The sequence below is a fragment of the Phyllobates terribilis genome, unplaced genomic scaffold (genome assembly GCF_046119375.1).
Source record: "Phyllobates terribilis strain yellow unplaced genomic scaffold, ASM4611937v1 Scaffold_2__4_contigs__length_985480577, whole genome shotgun sequence".
NCBI lineage: Eukaryota > Metazoa > Chordata > Amphibia > Anura > Dendrobatidae > Phyllobates > Phyllobates terribilis.
In genome coordinates this window covers 424,740,170-424,753,538 of record NW_027362762.1, presented here as the reverse complement: position 1 = coordinate 424,753,538, position 13,369 = coordinate 424,740,170, and the positions used below count along the sequence as shown (strand labels likewise).

The following is a 13,369-nucleotide window of genomic DNA, read 5'->3' as shown; positions in this document are numbered from 1 at the left end:
CTGATTAAGTCTGCAGTCACTGCAAATTTCTGAATCCTGGCAGTGTGTGGTGCGTACACTGTCAGGATTCAATAGTATTTTCTGTGAGAGCAGCCAGTCACATGACTGAAAGTACACAATTTGCATACATGTAGGCAAATGCTGATTATACGTTCTTGGCCTCTCTCAGTTCACTTGTATAGAGAGAGGCCGAGCACTTTTAGGTGGAATGCGGCCGGAGTTATGCAAACTTCTGAATCTTGTGTGTGTGGTGCGTATGTGTCACGATCCCTCTGCTCAGTGTGTCTTGGTTGCTGTGACTGACAGCTCCGACATCCAATCTGATGTAGGGGTGTGCTGAGTTGTCTGTGTTTTGATGGACTGCTCAGCTGTCCAATCCGAGTGTGGGAGGTGTTGAGCTTCTTTCCGGTGTTCCCTGTTCCAGGTGATTACCCACCTACTTAGCGGAGCTGTCAGTCCCAGACCTCTGCCAGACATATCTTCTGCTCAGTGGTTTACCTTGTATTTCTGTGCTCTGATTGATGTTCTGTTGCTGCCTGATGTTGGACTTCGTTTTGACCATCTGTTTGCCTTGCCCCTTTGCTTTGATTTGCTATCTTCCTGGTATTCTGACCTTGGACTGTGACCTGACTTCGCCTTTGCCTTTTCCCTCTAGTTTACTACATTCTCTCTTGGTTTCTCTTGTGACAAGCTTCACAGTACTCTGTCAAGATTAACCAGCATTGTCGGCGAGAGTGGGCAGTCATGTGACCGCAAGTATTCAATTTGCATAAATGTGGTCACGTGCCAAATATACGTGTTTGGCATCTCTCAATTCACTTGTATTGTGGTGGTAAATATGCAAATGGCCTACTTGCTATGACGTTACTGCCCGTTCCCGCCAGCAGTCCCCGTAAATCCTGACAACGTGCGCTTCACATATTGTCAAGATTCAGAAGTCTGCAGTCACTATGTGTCAAGCCTGGACGACCCCTTTAAAAATAGCTTATTGTTACTGTGTACTGCACAGAAAATACATACATTCAAAATTTTACATACACCCATGCACATATTGTTCTGGTGCATTTCCTTGCTGGGATAATACCACAGATTTGATTTATTCTGACCTCATATATCAATAATTAACTTTAAGTGAATAGTTTAAATTGATGATAATGATAATCTTTGTCATTGTATCCTAGCATGCAGAAAATTGGTGTCAATAGACAGCTTTATTGTGGTCGTTGCACCTCTGGATATTAGACCAATCAATGGTATAACAGAATCATTGATAACTGTTGTATAGTTACTCAGTCATTAGAAGCAAAAATCGGACATTTACAAAAAATGATGTAATCCCAGCATAAAAATGGCACCAAACCATTAGGCTAAAGTTATTAAAGATTTGTTTGAATTACAATCTATTAACTTGTATTAGTTAAACATAGTCAATATCTAATAGCCACAAAATGGGATTTTGCCGTTTCTTACTCCAGATAGGAACTCTGTTAATTTTTACTGCATTGCATTGAGAATTAATGAGAATAGTTAACACATTTATCACTTGCCCATGAGTGCTGTAAGGAGTTGTGGCATGCAAACTGTTAAAATACACATTAATCTATCAGGCTGTTTGCCTCAGAAGAAGTCTCAATTTGCCTTTGACCTCTGAGACTTCATGAAAATTCTTCCCAGCAGGTGGAAAGCTTTGTGTAAAGTGTTTTCAGACTTTGGTTACAAGATTAGATCGCTGTCTCATGATTACCTTGGAGAGGTGCTGTAATTGAACTTCTTTTAAGAACATCCCACCAGACTTTCATTGAGATAGACTTGATACAGTGAAGCGAAGATAGAATCATGCTGGCCACATCCCAATCTATTTGTAGACAGAACTTGAGAAGTTGCAAAGCCTAAAATCATGTCCTCTTGACAATGGAATGTTTAGACAAGGTTTCCCCACACCTTTTATTAGTGATCAAGGTTGTCCACATGGAAGACTCCAACCAGGAAAGATCCATCTAAATGCTTTCATATGGGATTTACCTCCTTCCAGGTTGAATGCTGTCTTGCAACACAATTTTTGCTAAGGCTATATTCACATGTCTAGTGAGATCAGTCCGAATGGATCCAGCAGCAATCCGTTGGAAAAAAAATTGTGCATACACAACTTTTTAGTCCATTTTTAGATAACTGATCTCTGCTGGATCCGTTTTTTTAACATTGAAGTCTATGGAAATCTGATCCATTAATTAGCCATCAGTTTTTTCTTTCTTTTGTACTGGATTTGTTACTGGATCCAGTAAGCAAAAAACAGATCCTTTTACAAATGAAAGAAAAACAGATAGCTAATTAACGGATCCATTTTCCATAGACTTCAATGTTAACTAATTTTTTTTATTTTACTAACTTTTATATAGCGCCATTAATTCCGCAGGGCTTTACAGACATTATGGACACTGTCCCCATTGGGGCTGACAATCAACATTCCCTATCAGTATGTCTTTGGAGTGTGGGAGGAAACCGGACAACCCACACAAACACAGAGAGAACATACAAACTCCTTGCAGATGTTGTCCTTGGTGGGATTTGATCCCAGGACCCCAGTGCTACAAAGCTGCAGTGCTAGCCACTGAGCCACCGTGCTGCCCTGCTGGATCTGCTTTTTTTTTATTTAAAAACTGACTAAAGTTGTATCTGCGCAACTTTTCTGTCAACGCATTGCTGCTGGATCCTTTTAAACGGATCACCACTGGACATGTGAATATGACCTAAGAGTCTCATGCACATAGCGCTGCTATCTGGACAAACCCTGAATGACTGTTCCTAAAATGTCTACAGGTCCATATATTGTGTCCATAGGGTTTTGTGTGCATATCATGCACAGTAAAGAGGCTAGTAAACAAGCACCGAACAACTTCAGTACTGTCCATCACACTCGTTTAGCGGCCTGAACTCAGCTCATGTGTGTGATGGTGCAATATGTTCACATTTGGGCTCCACAGGGAATCGGTCATGTAAAATAACGCTATTAACATGTAGATATGGGGTTAATCTGTAGCCTAATAGTATCGGTGCCTCAGTGTCAGGATACTAAGAACTCCGCTGCCAGGAAGATATTAACTTTATTCCCCCCTCGCAATGTTTGGCTTCCAGTTATAGGGGTGGCTCCGGTATGGTTTCAGTCATCTCTGTGTATAGAGAGAGGTGGCTGTAACCGCACCCCCCGGCACTTATTGCCAGCCGGCTTAGCATAAGAGTTTGCTCTCAGTCAGTGATGGGGGTGCAGCTACAGCCACCAGTCTCTATAGACAGAGCGGTGACTGAAACCGTGCCGGCGCCATCCCCATGACTAGAAGCCGAATGTTTACGGGGGTAATAAAGTTAATTTCCTCCTCGCAGCGGAGGTATTAGTGCCAGCGCCTATCATACATATAGAATGTACAATTTTTGCTGATCTTTTGTGAATACTTAAAGAGAACCTGTCATCTGATTCACGCAGCTCTTGTTTCAAGCAGCATGAATCAGATGACAAGGTCCCAGCATGACAGAAAATAAGGTATAAGAGATGTCATATATGACAACATGTTGTTGGAACCACATACAACTTTTCTCTCAGGTCCAGATCCGTAAGACAGACCCAAGCAGATGTAATAGATATGTTACAAGCAGGGTTGGACTGGCCCACCAGAGAACCAGAGAATCCTCCGGTGGGCCCTGGCTTCTCCTTCAGGAGAGTTCATAGTGCAAACTTTGCAGCTGCTATGGGGCTCTTGAGTGGGGGAGAAAGGTGGGCCCTCAGAATCAAATCCTCTGGTGGGCCCAATGTTCTTCAGTCCGACACTGGTTACAAGGGCATGCTCTGTTTTAGACAGAAGAGAAAACAAAACAATCTGACAGTTTTATAATGCCATACTGTTTTTATTTGTATTCACTTCTCAAGTATATCATTATCTATGCCCTTGTGCTATATAAACATTTGGTGCCGGTGAAATTCATTTCTGTAGACCGTAACAAATCTTATCACAGTTTCAGTGTTGAGTGTGGGCTGTCAAAACAGAGAATATTGTACTTTTCACCTTTCTGGAGTGGATTTTTTTCTCACTAGCTCTGAAAAACTTACCAAAACATTAGCACATTTTAATTCTAAGCAGTTTTACTTGCTTTTTGAGTTTTCCGTAGACTACTGCTTATAATTCAGCAAACCTAACCAGAGGAAAAGCGAGATGATCATCAAGGAAGTTTAGGGTTTGTTGGAGAACCTACAGAATTGAGATATTTCGATAAGATAACGATCATAGGGGAAGACATACCTCAGTCAACTTGAAAAAGCTGCTAAAAATGAACAGTAGGCTGTATTTAATATCACCGTATCTAGAAAGAAAATAATTATAGCTGAGCTCCAAATATACCCATATATAATATATTACATTGCATTGATTGGAGGGATTACTGATGTGAACACTGGATCTGGGACCCGTGAATCTTTTGGCCAACTCTAAGGGTTCATGCATACATCCATGGATCTATCTAATCACAGACCGCAATGTACGGACTGGCCATGGGTCTCCCGACCAGAGCATGACAACTTCATATTTTCTAGGAGGTTGTCATGCTTGTGTTTGGAGACCCTTGCCAGTCGATTCATTGCAGTCTGTAATCGGACTGAGGATTTGCAGCCAGTCCATGCATTGCGGGCCATGATCCAACTGTGATTCACAGACCTCTGCATGAGCCCTAAAACATTCTCTCGTTCTTGTTCACTTTCTCGTGCTCTTGCTCGCTCTCGTCCTCATGCTCGCTCTTGTGCTCTCTTTCGCGCGCTCTTTTTCACACGCTCTTGCGCCCTTGTGTTCTCACTTTTATCACTCTCTTGTTCTTTCACACACTTTCTCGCTCTCTCACGCACTTGTTTCGAAGGGTGATAGCTATGTATCCATTATGTTATTCATTACAGATTATTATAGAGTCAGTAGGTTCAGGGCCATTCGTGGCTTTGCTGTGAGGTCTCTTAAATTCTAAATATGCATTCATCTACTACTATATTTTTGTCAAGGGGCAGTAGCCCAGCATTTACTCATACTTTCAATGTCTTAACACCTTACACTTAATTTTATGTTTTCCTAATTCTCAATAACATGAACATGTCAAAAGAGCAACACCTCGTCTAGACAGTAATACTGTTTTAATTATGTGCTATAGGATAATTACTTTTGTTGGGCACGTTCAATTCCTTGTTTCCTTTCAGTTATTGCTGTACACCACACAGGTGCACCAATGCAAACTAACATTTTCAGTGATCATTTGATCAGTGTTTTTAACTTTTACAGATTTCAAACTACATACCAACATTTCAGAGATTTGAATTGACAGCTTTTTGTCTAGTGCACACCACATCATTCATTCATTCATATTAGTTGTTAAATAATATTAGCAAATACCTCCGATTGGAAATGTAGTATAGTTTTTCAGATTAGCTATGTCGCTTACCCCATGTGCAGGGCATTGCAGTAGCGTAGGTATCCATGGTTACGACCACTAACAACTAACAAACCTGCACTGTGAGTGGTCGTAACCATGGATACCGAAGCTACTGCAATGCCCTGCACATGGGGTAAGGGACATAGCAAATCAGAGCTATGCTACGTTTCGATTTGGAGGTATTTACTAATTTCATTATTATTACACCTAATACATATTGGGATAGGATCTTGGAGATGGGAATACACCTTTTTAAGACAAATTCTTCAAAACAAAAATGACGTAATATACAGATGTAAGTTTGGACCCAAGTCTCCACAGGTCCACTTTCAGCTTGTTTGACATAGGACTCTGTGTCAGTAAGTGGTCAGTGCTGTGTGTGAAGGGGGCTGACAGATTGGCTCATGTCAAAAGCTAAGCCAGCCCTTTTCTCTGTCAATTCATTGTATATGGGCAAAAAAAAAGCAAGAAATCCGCTCAGCCTCCTAGTAGTCGGCCATCATGAGCTCGGTAGGAGTCAGTCCCATAGAGCAGTGTTCCCCAACTCCAGTCCTCAAGGCCCACCAACAGGTCATGTTTTCAGGATTTCCTTAGTATTGCACAGGTGATGGAATTATTGCCTGTGCAGGTGATGGAATTATCACCTGTGCAATACTAAGGAAATCCTGAAAACATGATCTGTTAGTGGGCCTTGAGGACTGGAGTTGGGGAACCCTGCCATAGAGGGTATCCAAAAAATAGTAGAGGATCCAGCAATCATAGCTTTATAATTTAAATGCAAAAGTATTTATTTAAAAAATAATATAAATACTGTGTATTGTATATGGTATAGCTACATTGGAACCCGAGTATTTCTCATATTGTTAGGTCTGGTCAAGAAATGAATACCCTCTTGATCTACATGTTACAACTTTATTACCTGGCAACTAAAATACAGTTCATCCCACAAAAATGTTATGGTTTATGAGATTTAGTAATATATAATCATCAGTCTTCTACTATAATTTGTTTGCCATACAGGCTTCATGACTTCATATTCATTCAACATCAATGCCATGATCATCAGATACATTTCCAAGTTTTAATCCTGAGATTTCCACCATTACCAGAAATATACTGCTTGTCAGAAAGGCTTCTATTAATATAATATGCAAAATTAATAAAGCTTTATATGTACTGTACATGTACTTGTATACACAAGATTGTTCTTCAACAAAAATATTTTTATATATTTCAGATTTGGTATTTTACATGACTTCAGTGCTGGTAGCGTTTGTATTCCTGCCAAGATTATATTGCTTCTTAAGGATAAGACTCTTCCTATTTATCACTGTAACGATCCTGAACATTTTATTGCTTTGGTGTTTTCTGTTGATTCCTCCAGTAACTATGGTTATATATTCGGTAAGTGCCGTGCTCATCTATCACTAACTGTAACTTTTCTTTGGCAGTTTTCATCTGTAGCTTCATGGTGGCAGCTCCAATATTTGGTTACTTAGGAGACCGCTTCAACAGGAAAGTGATCCTGAGCTGTGGGATATTCTTCTGGTCGGCTATCACCTTCTCAAGTTCCTTCATCTCCAAACAGGTAGAATAAGAATGGACTGTGTGATGGTAAAAGGGCATTTAGTCATGTTGTGTCACCTTGGGTAGGAATGAAAGAGTCCATATAGTAATGTCTCCTTTATTACGGTCAGTATCGTACTAACATATGGTTTATATTACATCATCAAAATATTGTCATGCAAGAATGTACAGATTATGTATTTGGTTATTAGCTGGGCAGAAAGGTCTCATGCTTCACATATTACTCTGATCTCTGAGCTTTATAAACAGATATTAACACATGAAAATGTTTTACATATGTCCATATTTCATTGGTGTCATTTTCTTCTTAAAATCACCGGATTGATGCACTAATATTAATTTAGGATATCACACGATAATCTAATGCTATCAGGAGCAAACTCCCTTCTATAGAAATCTGAACATTTTTTTTTGAAGTGTGGTCATTTTTACATCAAGAAAAAAAACATTTATATTCAAAATGCAGAAGAAATGTATACATCTTAATCGCATGCATAATCGGTAAAGGTAGCTGTATTTTTTATTTTGGTGTGAAAAGGACATATACAACTAGTATGCGTGTAGAAATTTCACACTTTATTTTTCATTTTAAGTAGTGTGCCTTTTTAGTGATCCAGTAGTTTGTGATTTTAAACACTGAATATGATAAAAGTGTAATTATTATATGAATTACGATCACATGTATATAGGACTACTATTGCTAGAACCAAGAGAGTTCACTGGCATGTAGTTCACTAGTTTGGCAAAGCTGTGGTTGGGGTAGAGGTAGCAGATGCATCGGAACTTTGGTGTTAGAGAAACCCAAAAGCCCCTCTCCCACAGAAAAGTTTAGTATTATAAATGTGACATGGTGGGTAAGAACCTTGTTACAGATTTCATATTGAGGCTCAAGAGCTTTAAAGGGGTTGTCCCGTGAACAAAGTACATTTTAATTAATAGATATTGGAATAATAATAAATTCAACAATTGGATGTTCCTGTGCTAAGATATTCTTTATAAAAGTGCCCGTGCTATGTACTGTGTAATGGCTGTGAATCATCATGCATAGCTGCTCCAGTTCATGGTCTGCACAGGCCACAGCTTCTGGCCAGGGGGGAAGCATACGTAACTTATGTATAGTGTACAGACAACAGGTGCTCACAGCTGCTCCTTTTGGAGGTAACCCATTTCCCTCCCTGAGGTAACACAGAAGTGAGTGTTTCTGCCACGTCTCCAGCCCTCTGAGCTCATCATAAATTAAATTTGTGAGGTAGGAGCTCCAGCAGCCGTTGAGCTTGTATGTCACTGACTTAATTTATTATGATCTCACAGGACTAGTGACATGGCAGAAACACTCAGTCCTGTGATAAAACAGGGAAGTGTGTTACCTCAGAAAGTAGAAGCTATGAGCCCTTGCTGTTTTTCTGTCACCCATGACGGCACAACGATAAAGGGGATCCGCCCTTCAAGGACAGGAAACCTTCAAGATAAAAAGGGCGGAGCCTCTCTCCGCCTTAGTGGTTTCCTGTCCTTGATGGGGGACCTTCCTTCTCGTCGGCGGTGACAAGATCTTCTTACCTGGGCCGAGGCCGGTCAGTTCTGGCAGGGCACAGTCTCTGCTGTGGCCGCTCCCGTGGGTCCTGGAAGCGCCGTGGAGGGCGCCAACATGTGGTTTCCCCGCGTGTGGGCGGGTGTTTGCGGCACCTACACAGCATGGTAGCCGGCAAACCCCGCGTCCTGGATGCGACGTCACGGGGCACGACCGAAAGTGATGAAACCGGAAGTCGCGCCCCGATGATGCGCGCCGGGACCTCTGACCCCCCCGATGTAATTTTCGGGGGAGGTACCGGAAGCTGCGGGGACGACGGCAAGTGATCTCCCTGGCACAATGAGGTTACTTAAGGGTAGATCACCGGCTAGGCAAGGGCGCAGTGCACCATTATGGCCTCACAGCAGCCCTCCCCACCGCATCAACAGCAAGAGCAACAGTCCATGCTGCAGCTGCAGCATCCCGAGGAGATGAGCAGCCGCAGCAGCCTTGGCGCCAGAGGCGCATCCAGGAGCAGCGTCCACCGCAGAGCAGGAGCAGTGGGCGTTCTGGGACACGCAGCACCAACGATTCAAGGTCCAGCCGGCATAGCTCCTGCAGGATCGATGATTCCTCGGTCTCCCGAGGAGAAGTGTCGGGATACCGTCCTGCCTCCCGTTTCGGTACCCTGTTTTTATCTACTGGGTGGTGAGTGAGCTACATGAAAGTCGACGTATTAATGTAGACTTTTTCCTGTTTTGTCTCTCCCTCTCTCCCTCTCCTTCCTCCTTTATATGGTCAGGATGTCCCTAAAAAATGTACGGAGAAATCCAAGTACAGAGTATGTGCCCTGTGTGAATGGGGTCTGACTAAAGACTGGCCCAAAAAGTTATGCCAGCCATGTATTGAGGAAACCATTTCGGAGGGAACCCCAGATTTTGCTTCAAATCTTAAAACCCTTATTAGGTCTGAGGTAGAAAAATCGCTAAAATCGTTTCCCAGGCAAAAGAAGCGTCCCAGACCCATAGAGCAAAAACCCCACCTACCCTTTCAGACTCGGAATCCGACGAGGGAATGCTGGATGACTCCACTTACTCTTCCTCTTCGGATAGCGAGGCAGGCACAGGTCATTGTTTTCTCCTGGAAAGTGTGGATAGCTTAGTAAAAGCCGTCAGGTCCACAATGGGGTTAGTTAACCTGAAGGCAAAAAAATCGGTACAGGATATATTCGGCACCTTGGATCGGAAAAAACATAGTTTTCCCAATTAACGATAAGGTGCAGGGACTTATCAAGAAGGAGTGGGATAGGCCGGAGAAAAAGGGTCCCCTTCCATCCTCCTTCAAAAGGAAATATCCCTTTAATGAGGAAGATACCACTTCCTGGAATAAAGCCCCGAAGCTGGATGTTGCGGTGTCCAAAGCTTCTAGAAAATCTTCTCTCCCTTTTGAAGACACAGGGATGCTGAAGGACCCACTGGACCGGAAGGTAGATATCTTCCTTAAGGGTACTTGGGAGTCATCAGCAGGGGCATTGAAACCAGCCATAGCAGCAACTTGTACCGCAAGATCCATTATGGTTTGGTTAGACAGGTTAGAAGACCAGGTTAAGAACAACGAGTCACAGGACTCCATTCTGGCCTCTCTACCAGTATTGAAAGGCGCTGCGGCCTTCTTATCTGACGCCTCTGCGGATGCCGCCAGATTAGCAGCAAGATCTGCGGCCCTGTCTAATGCCGGCCGTAGAGCAGTCTGGCTGAAATGTTGCCCGGGGGATATGCAGACGAAAGGAAAGCTATGTTCTTTTCCGTGTGAAGGAGATTTTCTGTTCGGTGCCTCTCTTGACACAATTCAGGAGAAAGCCGGTGACAACAAAAAAGGATTTCCTAAATCTTCCTTCTCAACTTTTAAGCAGTCCTTTCGGAGGAAGAAATTTGGCCGCAGAAGGACATCCACAGAACAATCTAGATGGGAGGATCGCTCCAGGAAAGGGTTTTTGTTCGGCGGGCCCTCCCAGGATAGTCGCAAACCCCCAAAATGACACTCTATCCCAGGTGGGGGGAGGCTCTCTCTCTTCCTTCCAGCCTGGGAAAGGATCCCTTCCAGCAAGTGGATCCTCAATTTAATAAAATCAGGATTAAAACTAGAATTTCTGGGGAACCCACCAGAGAAATTTATTCCAACTGCCTTAAGATCCTCTCTACTAGAACAGCGGGCACTGGAGGAAGAGATTTCAGGTCTCCTGCAAAAGAATGTCTTGCTGGAGGTATCACCACAAGTGTAAACAAGAGAGTTCTGTTCCCCCTTATTCCTTATAAAGAAGCCGGACAATTCATACAGAGTCATCCTCAACTTGAAAGGCCTGAACATTCCATCATTCAAGATGGAAACAATAATATCAACGATAAGCCTTCTATTTCCCGGCTGCTACATGGCGGTGTTGGACCTAAAGGATGCGCATTACCATGTGCCAATCCATCACGACTTTCAAAAATACCTCAGAGTAGCCGTAACTGTACAGGGAGTCGTCAAGCACTTCCAGTACAGAGCTCTTCCCTTCGGCCTAGCAGTGGCAACCCGCATATTCACAAAACTTATAGTAGAGGTTACGGCTCCTCTCAGGGAGGAAAACAGATTGATCATTCCGTACCTGGACGACTTCCTAATAGTGGGCAGAACTCATGATCACTGCCAAGCCAAGTAGATCAGGTGTGCACCATCTTAAAAAACTTAGGATGGTGTGTAAAACTAGAAAAATCAAAACTGATCCCGCATACAACTCAGATCTTTTTAGGCCTTACTCTGGATTCGGTTCGACAGGATTGCCGCCTGCCTGAGCAGAAAAGAGAGAAAATAAAAAATTTAGTTTCGACAGCCATAACAAACCCAGTAATGACTCTCAGGGGGGGGCCATGTCTCTCCTGGGGTCCCTCACCTCCTGCATCCCAGCAGTATGCTGGGCTCAATTTCATTCAAGAGAATTACAATGGGAAGTCCTAAAGAACAAAATCATCCTCAGGGGGCATCTGGAGGGCTGATTAACACTCCCTCACAATGTAATTCAGTCACTGGATTGGTGGTGAAAGACAAACACGTTCTGGAAAGGCGTCCCCTGGGTTCCCCAAATTACCAGAGTGATTACTACGGACGCCAGCCCCACGGGGTGGGGGGGCGCACCTAGACAACCACCCGATACAGGGGACTTGGGTCAGAGGAGGAGAGGCTGGAGTCTTCCAACATGTGGGAACTACGAGCAGTAGAGAAGGCACTAATCAGCTTCTTAGCCATTCTACGAGGACATCACACAAAAATTCTGTCCGACAACCAGGTCGCTGTGGCATATGTGAACCACCAGGGGGGAACTCGCTCAAAATCACTAATGCAAGTTGCGTGGAGGATATTTTCTCTAGTGGAAGGGAAAGTTCTCTCTTTAAAGGCCCTTCATATCAGAGGAGAGGACAACACGAAGGCAGACTTTCTAAGTCGCAGGCCACTATTGCTGGGAGAATGGACTCTAAATCACTCAGTCTTCCGCCAGCTAGTGGCCATGTGGGGGTCTCCAGAGGTTGACCTGTTTTGCGACTCGTCAGAACAGCAAATTAAAAAAGTTCTGCTCACTGAATTCCACGGAAAATCCTTTAGTAGTAGACGCCTTCCAGTGCAGATGGGATTTCAGTCTGGCCTATGCATTTCCCCCAGCGTGCCTAATTCCAGCAGTGTTGAGGAAGATCCGGGAGGATCAGGCTCGAGTGGTCCTCATAACCCCCTTCTGGCCCAAGAGACCATGGTTCTTTTGGCTGAAGTGCATGTCAATCACGAACCCCTGGATTCTTCCAGAGATTCCTGACCTTCTTGCTCAAGGTCCTATATTCCATCCTCAGGTGAAAGGATTGCACTTAGCGGCCTGAAACTTGAGAGGTCGTTGCTAGAGGGTCGGGGTTTCTCATCGAATCTAGTTACTACTCTTCTAGGTAGTAGGAAACCAATCACTACTAAAATTTACAGTAGAGTCTGGAAGAAGTTCTTGTCATCTCAGGGATTCTCCTTGGAGGGGGGGGGGGGGGTGTTTCCCATAACGGCTATTTTGGAATTTCTTCAAAAAGGGCTGGAAAAAGCCCTAGCGGTTAGCACCTTAAAGGTCAAATCTCTGCCTTAGGGCCCTTGTATAATTATAATCTGGCCGGTAACAAATGGATTTCCAGGTTCGTGGGGGCGTGCAGTAGAGCCAAGCCAGCCCCTATTATAAGGGTCCCTTCTTGGGATTTAAACCTAGTGCTAAACGCGTTAACAGGTTTTCCCTTTGAGCCCCTTAGCTCAGGGTCCATAAAATTACTCACCCTAAAAACGATACGTCTTGTGGCCTTAACATCAGCACGGAGGGTTAGTGAGTTACAGGCTTTATCTGCAGATCCACCTTTTACCTTAGTGCTAGATGATAGGGTAGTTTTGAGACCAGACCCTGCTTTCCTACCTAAGATTGTATCTAAATTTCATATGTCTCAGGAGATAGCCCTACCATCCTTCTGTCCTGAACCAAAAAAATAGCAAGGAGGAAAGATTTCATACTTTGGATGTCAGGAGATGCCTTATAAATTATTTAGCATCCACAAGCTCATGGAGGAAGGATAGGGCTCTATTTGTCTCCTTTCAGGGCTCCCGAAAGGGATCAAAGGTCTCAAAAGGCACTCTATCAAGGTGGATCTGTGAAGCTATCACGATGGTCTATACGGGATCAGGCAGAGATCCTCCTAACAATCTGAAGGCCCACTCTACACGGGGCATGGCTGCTTCCTGGGCAGAAAGAGCGGACGTGCCCATTGA

The 13,369-nt window shown here is 43.6% G+C and overlaps 1 protein-coding gene across 5 annotated transcripts in view; it reads left to right on the top strand.

The window, feature by feature from the left end:
• Positions 1-13,369, top strand: part of SPNS2 (SPNS lysolipid transporter 2, sphingosine-1-phosphate) — a 174,485-nt gene that overhangs the window by 85,122 nt on the left and 75,994 nt on the right. For all 5 annotated transcript variants that reach the window (XR_012282928.1, XR_012282934.1, XM_073665187.1 and 2 more), the window contains exon 3: positions 6,909-7,045. Coding sequence is in view for 3 of the 5 variants with exons in the window: in XM_073665187.1 (XP_073521288.1) it covers positions 6,909-7,045 (137 nt within the window). In the remaining 2 variants the exon portion in view is untranslated. The remainder of the gene's footprint in view (positions 1-6,908; positions 7,046-13,369) is intronic.